This window comes from Psittacula echo (genome assembly GCF_963264785.1).
Source record: "Psittacula echo genome assembly, chromosome: Z".
Taxonomy (NCBI): Eukaryota; Metazoa; Chordata; class Aves; order Psittaciformes; family Psittacidae; genus Psittacula; species Psittacula echo.
In genome coordinates this window covers 23,894,609-23,915,886 of record NC_137742.1, presented here as the reverse complement: position 1 = coordinate 23,915,886, position 21,278 = coordinate 23,894,609, and the positions used below count along the sequence as shown (strand labels likewise).

The following is a 21,278-nucleotide window of genomic DNA, read 5'->3' as shown; positions in this document are numbered from 1 at the left end:
CACAAGTGAGAAGTTCAGAAAAGAAAAATGTACGTGGGATTGAAGTGGACCTTGATCAGTTTATGAAAGGGGTTACATAGAGTGACTCCCAACAATAGAAAGGCGTTGCTTCTACATGTATATTCCAAACTCCTTTGTTCTAAGGTTATTTAATTGCCCTTACAGTGCAAGATCTCACTGACTTTCAGCTTTATATCAGTTCATGTAATTGAAATATTAGGTGCTGAGAATGCTATAAATTGAATATCTTGATGTGAAGCTCTCAAGTCTTTGATATCTGATACATGAATACCTGAAAGAGAACATCTGTATGTTAACATAATCAACCAACAGCTGTGTAGGCTTGTACTTCAGGCCCTTGAGGGTCCCCCGTGCTAATGATTTGAGTTGTTGCTCAATTCCAACAGGGTCTAACTATCTAGCAAAATTATTTTTTTCCAACATGTAAAGGACATAAATTGAAAGGAAAAAAAATGGAGGTTGAATAGTATTCAAAAATGGTTGGGTTTTTTAGCTTGTTCAGGTAGATTTGGTATGTAGGATACACTTGGAAAGTACTCTGGTAGCCTTCTCTGCTGTTTGATACCTGTAGAAAAAAGAACTTGATTGGTTTACCTGGCTCACCTGCAAGATATGTCTCATATTAATATCTTTTTCATAAATAAAACTTACTTTAAAATAACTGTGATGTTTATGGTTAACCTAAGATATCAGATGTGTGAAATTATTTGCAGCTTGATTTAAAGTCCTTACTTTGTGAAGGTTACATGTAGCTGTAATCAAAAAGCACGTATCCCAGGAGCAAAACTTCAGACTCTGGCTTTAAGTGCTGCAGCAGAGTGAGGACTCCAGCATTAAGCATTTTTGGTCTCAACATTGTTAATGATTTTGAAGTGAGGTGATGAGGCAGGTGGTTTTGAGGGCCGATACAAAGTTCTCACCTGCTAAACAGTCATCCTGTAAGAAATGGTATGTTGAGTGATGAATCTAATTTCCCTCCTGCTTGTCAGGAATGTCAGCATTAGAGCTGAGGGCACATGGAACATTTTTACATGCTTAGAATCCAGACTGATGGGTTTGCCTGGGAGTATTTGAATTAATAAGGCAGTTTTTATATAGAATCATAGAATAGTTAGGGTTGGAAAGGACCTTAAGATCATACAGTTCCAAGCCCCCCTGCCATGGGCAGGGACACCTCACACTAAACCATGCCACCCAAGGCCTCATCCAACCTGGCCTTGAACACTGCCAAGGGTGGAGCATTCACAACCACCCTGGGCAACCCATTCCAGTGCCTCACCACCCTCTCAGTAAAGAATTTCTTCCGTATATCCAATCTAAACTTCCCCTGTTTAAGTTTGAACCTGTTACCCCTTGTCCTGTCACTACAGTCCCTGATGAATAGTCCATCCGCAGCATCCTTGTAGGCCCCCTTCAGATACTGGAAGGCTGCTATGAGGTCTCCATGCAGCCTTCTCTTCTCCAGGCTGAACAGCCCCAACTTTCTCAGCCTATCTTCATAGGGGAGGTGCTCCAGTCCCCTGATCATCCTTGTGGCCCTCCTCTGGACTTCTTCCAACAGTTCCATGTGCTTTTTATGTTGAGGACACCAGAACTGCACACAATACTCCAAGTGAGGTCTCATGAGAGCAGAGTAGAGAGGCAGGATCACCTTCTTCGACCTGCTGGTCATGCTCCTTTGATGCAGCCCAAGATATGGTTGGTTTTCTGGGCTGCGAGTGCACACTGAAGCCGTCTCGTGTTCATTTTCTCATCGACCAACACTCCCAGGTACTTCTCTGCAGGGCTGTTCTGAATCTCTTCTTTGCCCAACCTGTAGCTGTGCCTGGGATTGCCCTGACCCAGGTGTAGGACCTTGCACTTGGCATGGTTAAACTTCATAAGGTTGGCGTCAGCCCACCTCACAAGCATGTCAAAGTCCCTCTGGATGGCATCCCTTCCCTCTGGCGTGTCAACCGAACCACACAGCTTGGTGTCATCGGCAAACTTGCTGAGGGCGCACTCAATCCCACTGTCCATGTCACCAACAAAGACGTTGAACAAGACCAGTCCCAACACCGATCCCTGAGGGACACCACTCGTTACTGGTCTCCAGCCAGACATTGAGCCATTGACCACAACTGTTTGCGTGCGGCCATCCAGCCAGTTCTTTATCCACTGAGTGGTCCACCCATCAAATTGATGTCTCTCCAATTTAGAGACAAGGATGTCATGCGGGACAGTGTCGAAGGCTTTGCACAAGTCCAGGTAGATGACATCAACTGCTCTACCCCTGTCCATCAGTTTTGTAGCCCCATCATAGAAGGGCACCAAATTGGTCAGGCAGGATTTCCCCTTAGTGAAGCCATGCTGGCTGTCACCAAGCACCTTGTTGTTTTTCATGTGCCTTAGCATGCCTTCCAGGAGAATCTGCTCCAAGATTTTGCCAGGCACAGAGATGAGGCTGAGGGATATGAAGGATAATAAACGTGTTTTGTGGGATGCCATGACAGTAGCAATTTGCTGTTGCAGAGAGAAGAGATTTCCACTGGAAGTACATCTCCAGAAGAGTACTTTTAACTGTGTGCCATAGAAAGTTGAGAGGTCTAAGAAGGCAGGGAAAGAGAAGGTATTCTTAATACCCATTCTGGGCAACAGTGCAGCCAGGGCGAGATTCAGGAGGAGCTCATGGCACGAAGGCAAGGGGTTTGATCTGCAACCAGAAAATAAGACACTGGTCTAGCACAGGCAGGTATGGATTTTCATCCTTGTCTTCAAGATGGTTTAAGAATTTTATATCAGGCTCTAAGCAAATAAAAAACTAGAAAACACAGTCTTGCCACATTAGCTAAATTACCACCAAGTATCAGAAGTTATGATGTGCTCATGGGAATTTGGAATCCCCTTAGAATGAGAAGGGTTTGTACTTACTCCTGCATTTGCAGCCCCCTGGGGGAGTGCATGCCATCCTCAAAACTCATGACCATTGGGAACAATGTCCTTCACACGTTACATCATGAAGACATTTCATTTGTTTATAGGCTGGGAGACTTCTGTTCATAGCCAAGCCAGATGCTCTGAGGGCCAAACTTCAGGTATCTCAAGGCTAGGCTTGACTCACTGTTGGAATTAAACACCTGAATTTCATATAAGTCATGTTTTAGGAACCAAAGTGGGAGATTTTATTCTTGTCCATAATGAATAATAAAAGAAGCAATTGCAAGGCAAGTTGTTTAGCTTGCTTAAAATGAGCAAAAGGACTACAAATACCTGGTGAAAGAAATCTCATGTTTTTAGTGGGATGTTTAGTGTCTGAAAAACATACTTATATAATTATTTTTATTACTGCACATCTATCTCCTATAAAAAACTTGTATTAAAATGGAGAGAGGGCTGTAAAGTAAAGTTGGCAGACATTTGAAGCCACAGTGGTTTAATCCCTATTTATTTCACATGTTGGAAAAGTAATTGCTTCTCTTTTTAAGAAAGGATCAGGGATTTTTGCAACTTCTATCATACAGATAATCCTATTACTTCAGCATTATGATTACTCATGTTCAATAAGACCTGCATATGAACTGTGGATCCACAGTGTTTTTATGCTAGCAAACACCATATGGCTTGTTTTAACAAGAGAGGAGTAGGTCATATGTACTACTCTTTACAACAATACTCTGAGCTGCACTGTTGTCGCATCAGTGGCACTTTAATGCCTTTCTTCAGATCCTGTTTTTTTAAAAATCAGAAAATGCTCAGTATTCTACGTTATGATGTAGCCTTGGCATTGGTAGGTTGTTATGGTTTGGGAATATTAATCAGATCTGAACTGCCCTGTTGATGGTTAACAGTGAAAGAGGAGCTGGGAGCGCCAGACAAAATGAGTGTTCACAGAAACAAGCTGCGTATTTCAGAATGAATAATTCTTCTACTATTTTAATGAAGAAAATGTTTATAGAATAACATGTATAAAAATGCAACACTGTTTCCCAGTATTGCTGGGTTATTTTAAACCAGAGCACATAAACAATAATTCTCCATTGAAGTGTGACCACATTCTATTTGTTGATGTTTTCTTCAGAAATTTAAGTGTGTTTTACTAGGAGAGGAGGGTAGGCAGAAAATTGATTTTGTGCAATATACAAATAAAAACAATCTGTTAGTAAATCTATAAATATATTCCTTTTGTTTTGGAAAACAACAGCCGTTTTAAATCCTCTGTCTTAGGGTTGGCCTAAAATTTTCTCAGTGATGTCCAGTGATAGGACAAGGGGTAATGGGTTTAAACTGGAGCATAAGAGGTTCCATGTGAACATCAGGAAAACTTCTTTACTGTGAGAGTGACAAAGCACTGGAACAGGTTGCCCAGGGGGGTTGTGGAGTCTCCTATGTTGGAGATATTCAAGGCCCAGCTGGACAAGTTCCTGTGCAATGTACTCTAGGTTACCCTGCTCTTGCAGGGGGGTTGGACTAGATGATCTTTTGAGGTCCCTTCCAACCCTTGGGATTCTGTGATTCTGTGAAACCGAAAGACGTATTGTGGTCAGGGGGCAATTCAGGCAATTGGAATTCACACCCCTACAGCATTCAGCCACTTAAAATGGGATAGTGGGGTTAATATTTAATAGGTAAAATCCACTTTTGAGATTACAGAAGTAGAAGAGCAAGAATGGTTAATTAAAGGTGTTTCATTTCATCCCAAGGTGTGCAGAAACAAGAGGTAGTGTGTAAAAGGCTGGATGACAACTCCATTGTACAAAACAATTACTGTGACCCTGACAGTAAGCCTCCAGAAAACCAAAGAGCCTGCAACACTGAGCCTTGTCCACCTGAGTAAGTCTTAATCATTAAGATGGATGTGTTTTGCGTTGATAGAAAAATCTTTGTAATCTATAATAAATCCTGTTGACCAAATGTGTATAAAATTTAACTGACTATTAGGGTCCTGTCTTATCAGACAGAGTATTTGGTTTTGGGTTTTAGTTACAGTTTCGTACTTCTCTGAAATTAGTTGTGGAAGATACATACTTTGACCTAGAGGAGGTCTGATTTGACTGAGGAGCACTGGTTTTCAAACTACACAAAGCAGCTCAGATATTGTAAGTAGAAACATCCTTGCAAAGCAGCTTTTTAGGGTCTGAGTGTCAGATGAGATTAATACTGCTCAGAGTAGAACTGGGGACCATTCTTAAGGCAACAGTGACTGAAGAATGTCATGCATGACATAAATGTTATCCAGGGCCATAAATATTTACATGCATGTACTAAATGATTGCCATATTTTAAAGTATATTGCGTTAAAATTTGGGTTCAAATTTTCACATGAGAAATGGTCAACATGGAAACTGCCTAGTAGACCAAACCATTTACTGATAATAGTTTTGTCAGACTTCATCTCCAGGATACTTAAGTGTTGTACAGTAATGCTGTGTGCCTTTAGGATTAGATGCCTACTTCGTTAGATCTATTTAGTTTTATTTTTAAAGATAGCTGTATCCTATATATTGGAAAGTTAATTGAAACCACAGCAGCTCATTTGTACAAAAATGAGGTTGGCAAGGACCTATAGCATAACTTAATCTTACTACAAAAGCTGTTTAGAAACAGTAGTGATGTTTTGCACTAGAACATAATTTCAGCATGCGCACAACAGTCCTTACATTTTGAGATAAAACACTTCTTGATTCACATGCTCTGGTTAGTTTTACTTTGGTGTTGATCTAGCTATATTTGAATTGAGCATAGAAATCATAAATACTGATTAAATGCCCAACAAATAAATACTGAGGTCTCTTAAATGTCTCTTAGAAAGTGTAAAATTGTAGCTTGAGGGACATCGGCAGAAATGAGACAAAATTATAATGCCCTAAAATCCCAACAGGTCTTCACGAAGCCAGTTTCTTCCTACAGTATCAACTGCTTCCCTGGTGTGGTGACTGGTTGCAGAATGGCAGAGCATTATCTTCTATACTTACTCCCCTTGTGTCATGTACCATACTCATTTGACATAAAGAGAAGTGAAGCCATTACACTCTTCATACCTTGAGTGTGTTTGAATGAATGTGCTGTCTCACATACAGGTCTAAACTTAGTCTAAGTCATTGTCCCCACAGTCTGTCTGTAGATACATATTTACCCTGTAAGGGTATGCACTTGGATTCTGTTTGGATAACACTGTTTAGTATGGCTATAAGTGCACTAACTAAACTCTTCACCATTTCTTAAGAGCAGAACTTGGGAAGTGTTCGTGTTTGGTCTGTTCCTTTTTACCGAGCACATCTCTATCCTTTTCTTTGTGCAGCTGAACTATTAACAAATTAGCACTCTAATAAGTAGCGTAAACATAGTTATTCCAAACTAGTTAATTTTTATTTTTTGCACTGACATTATTTAACAAAAACAAAACAACAAACCCTAATAACAAAAAATAAACCCCAAAACATGGAGTGTTGGGATCCAGCCCACAAAGCAGGACACTTCTGGATTCTCCATCCAGTACTCAGCAGGGACATCGATGAACATGGTGTAATTCAAGTTGTCAAGATAGAGAAAGTGGATAGTGTGTATTAATCAGCATCTGCTTGAGTATGCCATCAGTTCAGTCCACATCTGCCTCCATTCTGATGTTCCCCACAAGGTGAATACATGTGCCAAACTCTTAAGGAAGGTTTCTTGATTCCTGATCCTGTAAGTAGTCTAGAAGAAATCTGTTCAAGTAACAGATAGTTACTCAGAGAAGTTTGACCCCTTTGGCTGGAACATTTATCACACAGTAAGATTGACTCTTTACACAGAGTGGCCAAATGTTTCCGTGTTTAATTAACACAATTCTACTTTCCTTCTGGTGTACATACAAAAAGTTATGAAAATGTCACTCTTTCTAACTGAATGCAGTTACCTTACACTTGATATCCCTGAGCCACAGCAAAGCCTATGTTTGTTCACAATATTTTGTTTGTTATTACAAACTCTTAAAGTTCCAGGTTTTAAGAACTGATACAGGTAACTCATAGTTCTCATAGTACTGTCTTGTTATACAGTATAAACATAAAAGGTACCTGAGAATATACATGAGCAAATCATAATACCAAATAAAAAGTAACACTTCAGCTTCCCCAAAGCTCTGAAGAGCTTCTAATTCTCCCTACTGTTATAAAACATGTGTTTGGTGGCAAAGAATCACAAATTAATGCTCTTTTGCTGGGAAATTAATGACAGAATATGGCATATTTGTTTGCATCTCTGCATTGATCTAGTTTTGATCTTTAACATACATGACACATTCTGTAACACAAAACAGGATAGCAGCACACGTGGTTTTTTTGACACAGCCTTCAGAAAATGGCAGATCTTATGGGACAGCTCCAACCATACCTCCAGGAGCATCCACAATAACTGACATGCCTGGTATTTTTGGCATCTTGGCAACATGTGATCGCATACTAGAATTCACCTTCATCCTTTGCAAGGGTAACTCAGGCAAATGTATCTAATCAACATACGAAATTCTGAAGACCAAATGTGCTCAACAATGTGATGAAATATTTCTAGCTGCATTAACCATTCATCAGTAGAAAAAAAAAAGAAAAAATAATTACAGACAGATTAACAGCTGCTGTAATCTCTATGGCAACACAAAGTGATCAAAATAAAATGTACAACTCGTGACTTCTACCAGGGAGGCAACCATCTTGGCTTTAGCTTGTGCTATAACCTACAGTAGTGGTTCCCAGATTTTTCCAGTTACAAACCCTTTTCAGAGAAATAACTTCAGGCAACTCCAGTACAAATCCACTTAAATAGCTGCAGTTTTGTCAGCCTCAATACTCCTTTCTAACTACTGTAGCCTAGGCTGGAAATTGCTGCTCTAGAAAAATACAGCATAGTATTATTATTGGAATATTTGGTTGCAGTAAAAAGACTCTTGACTTTCTACTTTATTTCACTATGAATGCATGTGTTCTTAACAATGATGTAGATTTAGTAATTTAGACTATTTGGATTCTGGGTTTGTGCAATTATCTGCTCTGTTTCTGAAATGCATTAACTGAATCTCCTAACTTTTCCTATCCAGATGGTTTATAGGGGATTGGTCAGAATGCAGTAAGACCTGTGATGGAGGAATGCGTTCACGAACAGTTCTCTGTATCAGAAAGATTGGACCTTCTGAGGAGGAGACACTGGACAATACCAACTGTTTAACACACCGGCCTATTGAAAAAGAGCCCTGTAATAATCAGTCCTGTCCCCCACAGTGGGTTGCTTTGGACTGGTCAGAAGTAAGGACATTTTGCTGTTTCAGCTCATTGGTAATAGCAGAGACAAGAGCTCTGATCGCTGAACATTAGTACATTTTCTATCACTTTGTGCTAAGTAAAGGATTAATAAGGAACTCAAAACCTCATAGATATAGTATTTGAGCATTTTCTTCTTTTTTTTCTTCTATATTGTCAGTTCTTTTGTTGTTCTACATGCAGAACAGTATTTTTTACCCCACTGTTAGTTAGCATTTCACACAAGAAGTAGGGCACCAAAATCAAGGCAGAAAAGACATTAAATGGTCCTTGTCGCTACCTGAAAAAGTACAGTGTATTCCAGCCCTTTCAAAAGGAATCTGACTTAGAACAGAAAGGAGTGAGAAGGAAAAAATGGATGAGTGGGAGGGTGTGTTCAGTTGAACACTCTTACCATACTACTTCTGTAGCATTGATAGTTCGTAAGCACTTTGCGTTCATTATCACAGTACTTTATTTCTTTATTTTTTATTGGAACATCTAGACATCATCTCAGTACTAACAAATAGTATCCATATGGCAAGTTACAGAGCCATAGAAGTATGCTGTATATATGCTATTGCCCTTTAGCTACCTCCTCAAGACTAATTACTCACTAATACGTCATCAAAGCTGTCGACATTGCCACCCTCATAAGAAGTTTGAACAATTTCTGAAGGCCTTCATATCCAGCCTTTTGTACAGCAGGAATGGTAATTTTGAGCAAAATCATTCTAATCTAAAGATTCAGCCTTGACTAAGCTTCTGCTTGTCATGGTATTTAATCAGGATTGTGGAAAAGAGCCAGCTTTGTTCTGGAATGAATTTTGCCAGGTGTAGCTTGGCAAACTGACTTGGCTAATGAGATACAGTTTTAATGTAATGACAAAAATAGCGGTTTTTTTTTCTGTTCAGAGCTTCCAGAAATATAATGTATTAAAATCCCTATAGTAATATACATATAAACATTTTAATATATATTTTCATATATATATATGCATTTTTTTATTTTCTAATAGAAGCATGAAAATGAAAACAAGAATGAACTCAAAAAGTGAAGAGTTGAATACTGCTTCCACTGAAACCAGTGGCAAATCTTGCTACTTTTCTCTGGAATGCAAATCCTAAAGTTTTGTTTTCATACTCAAAACATGCAATATGTGATACAAATTAATTATACAAATCTTTTCTATGCTAATTTACTTGTTGAGCACACATATGTTTTTGGTCCTCAGTGATAATTAACAAGAAATTCTGTGTCTTTTTGGTCAGAATAAAAAAACCATTTTGTAAACATTAAATAAAGTCCTCAGGATAGTGTAAAACCGCTTTTATAAAATAGTAATTAAAACTAAAAATAGTAATTAAAACTAAAACTAGTAATTAAAACTAAAAATAATAATTAAAACTAACAGTATAATGTAGTCATGCTCAGGTTAAATCAGTTTTGCCATAAAATTACACACTCCTAGCAGGAGCTGATCTTTGAATTATTTTGCCCACTCTAAATTACTTCTTTTATACTTATAAAGATAATATACTAAACCAGAAAAAAAAGCTCTAAGGATTTCTTGAGAAGAGCATTATCAGACAAGCATATTTACTTTGCATTCATATTGCCATTAGTCATGACATCCACTGAGTCAAAAATTCTAGAATCACTTAGTAATGGAAGACACCTTTTCCTGGTTTTGTTTGGGAATTTTGTCTTGAATTTGCTTTGGAGACAGATTTTTTGTTAAATTCTACTGATGCTTTTTGGTTTGGGTGATTCAGTATTATTGTAGGCAAACTATTTCCTTACATTGCTTTCATTTCTGGGGACCAGTGTAGTTCACCTTATTTGATGGAATTTTGACTGTGACTCAAAAAAGGTGGTTTTTATTTTTTAAGCAATGCTATTTTCTTCCACAGAACTAGTAGCAGAAATATTATTTTTCTCTGATGGCAGCTTAGATAAAAGAATGTGTCTTCAAGCAGGACTAGAAAATGGAATTACCTAAACTCAAATTTTGATGCTCAAACTTTTGCTTATTTGCTAATGCAATCTAGAGATTATGAAAGAGCATAGATACATTGGGTTTTGACATTTTTTACAAAATCCTTTCAGCCTTGTCTCTTTTCTGTTTGTTTTTGACAGAATGCTCAGTCATTGAGAAGAAGAGATTGAGTGCAAGTGATTTTTAAGCACTCAGCTAGGAAGGGGCTCTTGCTTCTAGTTCCTGCTTAAAAGTCACGCATTTTATGTAAAATATTTGTGGGAGAAAATACATTCCATGGAATTTGGATCATAACTGACAAGCATGATCATGATGATGAAGACCTCACATATTCATTCTCATTCTTTTTTGGTCTCCATTTAGCATTAATACTCTTTTTGAAGTTTAGCCAGAGACAGAGATCTTTCTTCTCTTACTTCTCTCCTTCTCCTGGTTTTCTAGTAGGCAGGTACTTAGGATGCACAGGATTTGGGGTTAAAGCGCCTTCAGTATGAGGATGATTGAACCTAGCTATTATGTATCAGAATTCTGAACTCTGATCTACTGTAGATAAGTAGGCAGTACCTTGATAGGAAAGGATAGAATAGGTTAGGAAAAGAAAGGTTAAATTTTTAAAACAGGCATTGATTATATGCCCATTTTGCAGTTCTGAATTATGAAGTCCAAAAATGGAGGACTCATCTCTTTGCAGTCCGGTTTAAGATCATAAATCTAAACCACTTCATTCTGTATCAACTAGTTTAGGTGGCTCCCACTGAGAGATTTTTCTCAAAGGTCCTGTTTGAAAAGTCAAGTGTCGAAGGTCATATACATATATATATATACACACACACCCCTTTATGTATGTATGTATGTATGTATGGGAAATATTGATACATAGCACTGTGGAACTGCTTTAAAATTTCTTTAACCTAGGAAGAGATGATTTTGAATTAGGCATACAACAGTAGTTTGGATTACTGAAGTCTTTTTATTTTTTTAAATGAACCCTAGGGGCTTTTCTTTTTTCCCTAGTTATATGCTGAGCTATCCTGAATATACAGAAAGCCTTTGGTATGTGATCAGGTATTGCTTCAGTTCCACGTAGTATTATTTCCCAGAAAATGTTTCATCTTTACAGCTGCTTTCATATGAAAGGGAGTTACACTCTTGACAGATTTAGTGTAATTTGTATGTAAGGTTTATGCTTTCAGAAACTGATTCTGATCCAAATACTGCAGATATACTTGTGGGATAAAGGTTAATATGCGAATAGGATATTCTAAAACTGTACTTGCAAAATCTCCTGGTCAGCTCTTAGAGGGACTGATTTGAAGAAGGTCTTGAGTTTTAATTTTGTTAGTGCTTGTCTCTTCCTCATTCTGCAGTTGCGCTAATGTAAATAACAGTTAATTGTCAGTAGCAAAAAGGAAGGAGAAAGGAAGGGAAACCAATGCAAAGAAAGAGAAGGAAAAGTAGAGGTCATTGGACTGATTTCTTTTCAAATTACTGTTTTATTAGCTACTTGCTGTTAAAATGAGCAGAGGAGTGATAAAAAGGGGAAAAAGAAGAACTGTGTGAAAACAGAATTTATATTTAAATAGGAAACAAGAGAAAAGCCTGCATTGTAGGAGAAAGGGTACAGTATTTCTATCTGAATAGTCTGGTTTCTATGGAGTCCAGTAAAGCATTTATCTTCCACTTGTTCATTCGGGAAAAATGTGTTTATTGTAGCTCAGCAGCCTGTATGTGAGGTGGAGAAAGACTGTACTAAGGTCATACTAAGAACAGAGAGTTCTACTTCTCATCTCTGAAATGCCCACTCAGGTTTGTTTCACGGTAGTGTACATGTGGCAGACCATTCTGCTTTTCAGCAAAGTGCTTTTCTTAAACCTAACCTAAAAGCTGTTATATATAAAAGTAAATAGTAACACCATACCCTAAATATAAGCAGCAAATCTACTTTTATTAAATTAAAACTTATAAAAACTTGATAAAGCAATCATCAGTTTTTGTTTCTAAGCATTTAAAAAATTATCATTATCATCTTGGTATAATTGTATGGTAATAAGACCATAAATATATTCTCCTGAATTCCATAATAACATTTCTGACACATTTTACTGTAGGTAAAATACTGAAAAATGTACTGAGGTTTTCATTACTTACATCAATACATTACTTACATCAATACTTTTTCACTTTTTACTTACATCAATACTTTTTCAGTGCACACCAAAGTGTGGCCCAGGGTTCAAACACCGAATTGTTCTGTGCAAAAGCAGCGATCTTCTAAAAACTTTTCCAGCCGCACAATGCCAAGAAGAAAGCAAGCCACCAGTCCGCATACGCTGTAGTTTAGGCCGATGTCCTCCTCCTCGCTGGGTTACTGGAGACTGGGGACAGGTGAGATAGTTCATACAGGTATTTATTGCTGTTATTCTCTTACACCTCAGAAAGTTATGGATAAAGATAAGGATATCCTTCTAAGAATGAGATGTGGCTGGAAATAGGTAAGAGAGGGTTCCCATGACTGAAACAAAAGCTTCTTCCCTATTTGTCTGAGGTTGAAATTTAATTCTGAATCGTAGTGTCTGCTGCACTAGAAAGGGTTTGCTGACAGCAGTCTAGTTTCTACTGGATGAGTTTCTGTATGCATTTTGGAAAAAATAGTCCTATTACAGTTTTTTTGGAAGGGGATTTTGGGATGCAACAGCATTACACAGTTTAGTATTTTTAAAACACGTTTAAATTCCTTGAGAAACATAATGGAGCTACAAAGCCAATTCTTATTTTAGTAACATTTTTATATATATATGCCAAAACCCCTTTGAGATTTGTATAATTTTATGTAAAATACACTGAATTACCAGGCAGGGCTAGCTAAATTGTTACAGGACAGGCTGAATAGTGCTGCCATTATGCAGTGTTTTAAATATGATATACAGAGTTTCCTTCTTCCTTTATGTTCTGGATATCAGTTAAGATCAACGGATGTTTCAGTTTTTAAGTTTGCAGAGTAATTTGCCACTCATGAAAATAAACCACTTTAGCTTAACTAACCAGGGGACAATCATTTGTGGTATTACAGCCTAATCTTTTCTTTGATGGAAGTTGTTCCGATGCAGATTTGTCTTACATTGATGTTGAACTAAAATCACTGTTTAGTTCTGGAAATTAAAAAATGTTTTGAAACAGTGACGTTGGGGATTTTTTTTTTTAAAGATTGTTTCCTTTTTCCTTAAAAAAGGTACTCTAGCAGATTCAAATTCTCTAGAATCTGAGAGATTAATACAGTTTTTTATTTCTAAAGTGATTATTTCTCTCTTGAAAAACAAGAACTTACACTCAGACATGGTACATGAAATAGTGTAAATTATATTCTTATACCCCCAATCTGAACTGTGCAGGGAGCCAGCATTGCATTGTGGTTTGTTTTCTTTGAAAGATAAGTGCTAAACTATTTTATAAAAATTATTTTCTCTATTAAGCAGTTATCTCCAGATGCCTGTTGTCCTTAAAATTTGTTCATGTGTATTGTTCCTGACTGCTTTCCTGTTACCTTGTTTTATATTTAAAAATTGGATCCAGGGTTTTTTTACATTCTATCTTCCTTATTTCTAGTGTTCTGCACAATGTGGTCTTGGGCAACAGATGAGAACAGTACAGTGCCTCTCATACACCGGACAAGCATCCAGCGAGTGTTCAGAAACACTTAGACCTCCATCCATGCAGCAGTGTGAAAGTAAATGTGACAGTGCTCCCATTTCCAACACAGAAGGTAAGTTTGCCATCTTAAAGTGATAAGGCCAGTATTATTGCATTAATTCATTGGTAAAAGTCTACATGACATCATCTCTGAGACTGTCAAAGAATTTTTTACAATTATTTTCTAATTAATCATTGTAGTTCAAAGGTAAAGTCAATAAAAACCTAAATACAGGTTCTTTGTTTAGAAAACCACCCTTAAAAATAAATAGCCTAGGTCATAGACAAAATACTATTGTTTTGTGTCATTATTTTCCAGTCTCTTTATTGGTTCAATAGAAAAGTAAATTATAATAGGGGCAGCATGATATAATTCTCATCCACTGACCTTCTACCATTTCCATCAGTAGTTAACATAACAATGTAGTGGCAAAAATAATTGATTACAAGTTCATTGAAAGTCTGGGACCACAGACTTCATGCCACACAGTGCTACAAGCCTGTTTTCGTGAATCTACTTTGATTTATTCATCAGCTTGTTCTAATTAACTTTTAATTTCTTGGATTTATAATGCCCATTTGAAATAATATTTTTACATAAAAAATTAATTAATTAAATTAATTAATTAATTAGACTATTAGCTTAATCATATTTTTGCTAGAGGATATATTAGATAATGTCAATATAAGCTTATAATGTTTATTAACAAATATAATGTTCATGAAATGCTCCATATCATAAATTGTCAAAGCCAACCTATTAGGAAATGCTGTCTTCAAAGTAGAATTGGAGTGGCAGGCAGTAAAAAGAAAAATGTTTCCTCGTTAATTGTGAAAATTTAGAATAGTTTCTCACCAGATGGGTACATGTGGTTTTGTGTGGAAGCGGAAAAGAAAGCAAAAATTACCAAACACACATGTCCAAAACCCAAGAAAGATTTCACAGCAGTTTTTTCGGAATAGTTATTTTCTAAATTGTGAGTACTTGACTGCAAGGTCACTGACACTGCAGCTTTTAACATAACAAATCTCTGCACAGTATATAGTGGAGTATCTTTTACACAGGTGCCCCAACTACACTGGAGTTTAATAACCTGTTTATAGTGAACAAACACTCTGATTTTAAATAAATAAAAAAAATTAAAAAAAAAAAAAAAAAAAAGGCTAATTTGTGCTACCTGGATTTGATGTTCCTTCAGTATCTACTGTACCCATTCAGGTCCACACCAGAGATTCAGAGTTGTCATAAAACTGTCAAATGGAGATGTCTGTGATAAAATGAGAGCATACTAAAATCATCCCAGAAGTACACTAATGATTCAGTGTACGAGCACCATCATTTATGGCTTGGAAAGTTTAAGTAGAGGCTTATAATCCCATGTTGTCATTTGAAAAACATCTTCATAATAGAATTTTCCTTGGTTATTATTGGTTATTTTAATTCTTATTTTTTATGTTTAGCACTGTCAAGTATCTTTATGTGAAGATTATGAATCTAGCAAACGTTATGCCCTTTAAAGCGTAAAAGCTAAATGATATTTTATTTGCAAACACAGATGTTGACTTTTCTGAAAGTAAGGATGGTAATAAAGTACTTAACAAGTGGGCATGATTTAGTCCCAGTTTCCTCTTAGTTTCAAGATGACATGATCATGTTGGCTTTTTATATTCACATTACGTTAGTAATTCTTCAATATTATCAGAAAAATATGCGAATCTCCTATAAATGAATACAATCAGGGAGTTTCTCTGTGTCATCTATGTACACTTGGTGGCCATGGACTTCCTTACGATGTAACCATGCAGAGTAGTTATGAAAAGTAATCCGTTTGGTAATAGTGTTTTTCAAGGACCTGTACCTTCACTGGAAAATTTTTGAGATCCACAAATAGAAAATGTTGAAAATTACTTCATAGTATTCCAGGTGGATGCAGCTCTTTGGCCTGCACTCCAAGTGGGTTAGGCTGAGCCAGCTCCTTACTGACAGCCGTGCCGCCTCCTCAGTGTGGTTAGAAAGAATTGAGTAGAAAAAGAGCACGATCTCTTCCAATAGAAACAGTTCCCAACATGTTGCCACTTAGTATCCCATTTTTGCCTATGTCCCACATAGAAGGTATTTACTGGAAAGCCGTAATTATTTGTAAGCGATTAAATAACTCAGCTCAAAAGTAAACGCAATCTCAAAGTTCATTTAACAATTTAAAATACCTACATCCTTTCAGAAGAATCTTGCTGCATTCCATGAAATACTGTTCCAAAATTAGACAAAAATTTTTACTTCAGGGTATTTTGTCAATACTTCTGCAGGTATTTCTGAAATATATACTCTAATTTATTTGTATTTCAGTGCTGCTATTAAATACTGAATACAAGAAGCTCAGGCTGATGATTTGCAGAATAATGTGTGTATATTGCACATTTTCTGCCTTAAAATCTTATTAGATGCAAGAGGAGCTGGCATCTTATGTGTTAGTAAAGTGTTGGCTTTTAAACAGAGGCTGTCTTTTTAAGCATACCATAGATGATAAAAAAGCTTGTCAGATTTCAAGAACTAACTAATCCTAAAAGAACACAACTATTTTTGGAAAGGTAATACTTTCTGAGAAAGAAATATTTGTGTTCTGGTATTTCCTTGTGAATGTATTTGTGAAAGGGGCATACTGTGCCTGTACACTTGCTTCTGTCTCTTTCCTGGTGCAGTGGGATGTGAAGTGTGTATCAGTATTTGGGTTTAAGTGAACCAATCAGATTTCTCAGAGAGAGTGTTCTGCACTTCGGAAGTGCATGTGTGTAGCAGAGGATGCCTGCTCTCACATGGAGACTTTGCCCACATGATGCCTGCTCACACTGCCTTGTGCTTTGCGCCCTACTGTGGGGCAAAAGCAGCATCAGCAACAGTGAGTCTAGCTGAGGGGATTCTTCTCCTATTTCAAACCCCAGCAAACCTCCTGATTGCCTTCATTTGTCCATCTCCAGTGCTAGCAACCTATAGAACCCTTTCAACAACTTCTGCACAATGATCATGTTGCTGAAGTATGGAAGCACTTTCTGGGGATCAGTACAGGTTTTTTACATAAAATAAGAGTCAAAATTTGGGGGATACAGAATAATAAATGAAAGTTCTGATGCATATTCTCACATTTTACATCTACTTTAGGTCTTTGTTTTCTTTAAACTCTTCATTGGTGATTAAGAATATTGCAAATGGGGTTTTGATGGGCTGCGTCTGATGAGTATAACGTATTTGCTGGAAGTGAACTACAGGCAGCATGTACCACATGATTTCAAATGTATTCAGAATTATTTTATTCTCTCAAGTATATATATGTCTGCTGAATCTAGACTGCTAAAGGCCATCTGAAATTTCACCTGAAAAACTATTCTATTTTTGTCCTTTTAGTTTTCCTTGTGTTTTGTGAGATATTTCTTTGCAGTGTCTTCAGCTGAAGGCACAGTGGCATTCTGTGATTTTATTACTGTAATGTGATAATTAATACCATAATATTGTCTAATAACAATTGTCTAATATAATAATATTGTCTAAGCCACAAAGTTCGGGAAGGGAAAGTTTGATACATGTAGCTTATTGAAACTTATTAACAGTAGTTACTAGGAACAAAAAAGGCGCTGCTAAACCTCTTCCGTTCAACCACAGTCTTGTGAAGACCAGGTTACTTCATCAGCCACCATATCTGTTTCAAAACTGATTTTTAGAACAGAAGTTGTGGGCAACTTCCAGAATATTGTCTCACTGCTGTCCAAATGGCATTGCCTGAACAGGGACCAGTTTTAGTCAAGAGGAAGAATAATGTAAAGAAATATGAAATATGGTAATTTCAAATCCAAATTTTAGCAAAAATGCAATTAGTGCCTTTTACCTGTATTTAACTGAATGCAATGTGTATGAGGGTTATTTTGGGGGTTTGAGGGAACTTTTTGCTTCTACTCAGGATCAAGGGAACCTTCTTATTCCTTACTTCATTTATAATTCACCATCTGTCTCTCCTATATTCCCACTCTTCACAAAGACCTGAAATATATCTGAAAGGTATTTGACCTCTTTTGGGAAGAGTTTGTAAAACTCATTAAGACACAGTGACCATGTGTGGTTGCTGATAGAGAAATATGACTATTTAAACCAGCTACCCCCAATGTCTTTTCTCTTGGTATCCAACTTTATTTCAACTTGATAATTAAAAATTTAGAAAAGTAGTACACAAAACGTTGGGTAGATGGAATAAAAAATTACTATGAAAGCACTATATCCATGTTAATGAAAGTTTTATTCGTTTCATGATCTGTACTTATCGAGGTAAAACCATGCATACTGCCATTATCAAAGATCCTGTTCAGTACAGACCCTGAAGTCCAGCCTTGCTAATGCGTTCCTAGGTTCGGATACTAAAAAATCTCATCTGCACTTAACTTGCTACTACAGTGTGCTTGCAGCATGATGCACTGTCCATAATTACCTGTTCCTGATCAAAGATGTACTGGGTGATTGTATGTAGAAGGAAGACAAATAGGAGTAGCTCATTGACCGTACATGCTGCTTGTGTTTTTGTTTCACTATTATTTTTATTTTCTTAACTGTTTGGTGTGTCTGTTGTCTCTTTCATATTTGGCTTGCAGACATCTGAGAGTGGAAAACCTTGTTCTGTCAGGCCTTGTAGCAGCAGCATCCTGGCCTTGTCTCCACTTATAGATAACCAAATCAATACAAAAAAAAAAAGATAGTAGTTAAAGTACTGCTAGTTTGTCTCCTTTTTATTCACTTTTTCTTTATAGCTGTTGTAATTTGAGAAAGATTATAGGAGGAAGACAGTCTCATATTGTAGAATTGTAGAATCATAGAATGGTTAGGGTTGGAAAGGACCTTAAGATCATCAAGTGCCAACTCCTCTGCCATGGGCAGGGACACCTCACAGTAGATGCAACCTTAAAATACAACCTTAAAAGAGTAAAAACTTACAGCATTCTTGTGAGACTAATAATTTTCTGAGAAATTAATCTAATTTCATTCTTCTCATCACTTAATTTTTGTATTTCAGTCTTGTGTGGTTTACTTTTTCTGTGTATACATCTCTTCCATCTTCCTACACATGAAGCAAAGCTCCTTGCCAAAGTCCTATTTTAATACCAGTCTGGAAGGAACTGTGCAAGTGCTTTTAACTACAAATCCACTATCAGGCATATATCACAATATTCACTCCAATGCAAAGGAAATCTGCAGCAGCAGCATCTGAGATCTAGAACCTGAATGTACCTGTGTGCTCTCACATACAGCTGTATCAGGATAAGAACTGGGCATGGACAAAATGATTCCATTCCCTATTCCCACTTTTTTTTCTACCACAGCATATTCTAGGAGTGCTCCTGTAGCATATCCCCACAGTCACTTTAGAAGCAACCTGTGGGGGATGGAATAGAAGAAATCCTTCCTCCATGTGATAGAGCTCTTGTTCTCCCTTCCAAATAGAGATACCTGCCAACAAGGGCTGCTGAGACACAAAGCCCAGCATATAGGGAAAACTATGAAAGAGAGCTCTTACGTGTCTGCTACAGGCATAAAAATGGCTTTTCCTCCTGCATAAAAGAAACTGTGGAACTAAGCCTATAATATGATCCACCATTCAGTGCAGTCACTGAACTCATTCTGCTGGTGCCTTTATTCGTAATATCCGTTGTTTTCTAGATCCCTGTTAGTTGAAGTGCACATTCTATTTCAAGGATTCTTACAAATGCAGAGTCATGGTACCAAATAGTGTGAATCGTGTTAGATTTTGGATAACCTTTCATGGATGGATAAAATAACTCCTGAGAAAGAAGCTACAAAGTATTGTAAGAAAAATTACTCACATTTCCTAGCTGTATAAAGTGATAATTTTTCCCAATAAATGATAACTCTTTGTCGTGGTTTAAGCCCAGGCCGTAAATCAGAACCACGCAGTCCACTTCCCCCCCCACCTTTCTTCCCTCCGCTTCTGGAGGGACGGGGAGGAGAATCGAAAGAATGCAACTCCCACGGGTTGAGATAAGAACAGTTTAATAACTAAGGTATAACACAAATCACTACTGCTACCACTAATAGTAATAATGATAAAGGAAATAACAAGGAAGAGAATACAACCGCTCACCGACCAGTACCTCACCCCCACCCTGCAGTGATCCAGCCCTTCCGGGAACTCTCAGTTCTACATCCTGGGCATGACGTGCTGTGGTATGGAATACCTCTTTGGCTAGTTTGGGTCAGGTGTCCTGTCCCTGCTTCCTCCCACCTTCTCCTCCACCCTGGCAGAGCATGAGACTCACAAAGTCCTTGGTCAGTCTAAACACCGGTGTTATCAGCCCTGTTCCCAGGCTGAAAGTCAAAAACACAGTGCTGCAACAGCTACTAAGAGGGAGGAAAAATGACTGCTACTGCTGAACCCAGGACACTCTTCCAAGACAAAGTGGGCACACTTCTAAATGTCTGGGAGAGAAGCCCTACAAATATTTTTATGACTTTTAAAATATATTGTATGCACTAGGCTGGACTAAAAAGAGTAGTTAGAAAGAGGGCAAGGTGATGGATAGAGAAGCGTGTTAAATGTTGAATTTTCTTTGTACTTTGATTTTTATTTCTGATTTTTTTCTCTTCAATGCTCTTATTTATTAGAATGCAAAGATGTGAACAAAGTAGCATATTGCCCACTGGTGCTGAAGTTCAAGTTCTGCAGTCGAGCATACTTCAGACAGATGTGCTGCAAGACCTGCCAAGGACACTGACCCACAGAAAGCACAAGAATGTGCCTTGTTAGTATCATTGCGGAAGAGTGTCCATCGAAGAGAGCCACACAGCGGAATGAGATTGACGTCCTTGCTAATGCATTACCCTGTGGAAAACGTAACCACTGGTCAGCCCCAGCTGACAGGATTTCAATATTATTTTAACTTCTGTGAAGTGGGATTTATTAATCCAAAGTGCTGGACACAGTATAAGGAGGGCATGCCAAATTGGAAAGATCCACACAACACATATAGAATAGCTTACAGTGGAACATTTGTGTTCCTTTGACTAAATCAAATAGTCTGTTTACCTCCTTGGACCATTAAATTAATTTTTATTATGGACTTAGCAATGACACTGAATCCATTTGTATTTAAAACTGTTTAAAATGTAGCTGTTATGACTTGGTCTACAATGGAAGTAAAGAAAAAAACCGTTAAGTCATAGCTTAAAAATGTTAACTATTTTATCTCACGACACAGCACCACAATTTAAATTATAAAATGAGCTTGGAAATGTTATTTAAGGAGCAGAAATTAAAAAAAAAAAAAA

General features: G+C 37.3%; 1 protein-coding gene across 1 annotated transcript in view; it reads left to right on the top strand.

Annotated features, from left to right (window-relative positions):
• The window catches only part of ADAMTS6 (ADAM metallopeptidase with thrombospondin type 1 motif 6), a gene marked incomplete at its 3' end in the record, with an annotated part of 146,988 nt that extends 126,263 nt beyond the window's left edge, over positions 1-20,725 (top strand). Inside the window, exons 20-24 of the mRNA XM_080637567.1 lie at positions 4,701-4,830; positions 8,072-8,276; positions 12,479-12,655; positions 13,874-14,030; positions 20,616-20,725. Coding sequence (XP_080493693.1) covers positions 4,701-4,830; positions 8,072-8,276; positions 12,479-12,655; positions 13,874-14,030; positions 20,616-20,725 — 779 coding nt within the window. The remainder of the gene's footprint in view (positions 1-4,700; positions 4,831-8,071; positions 8,277-12,478; positions 12,656-13,873; positions 14,031-20,615) is intronic.
• Between the last annotated feature and the right edge of the window lie 553 nt (positions 20,726-21,278).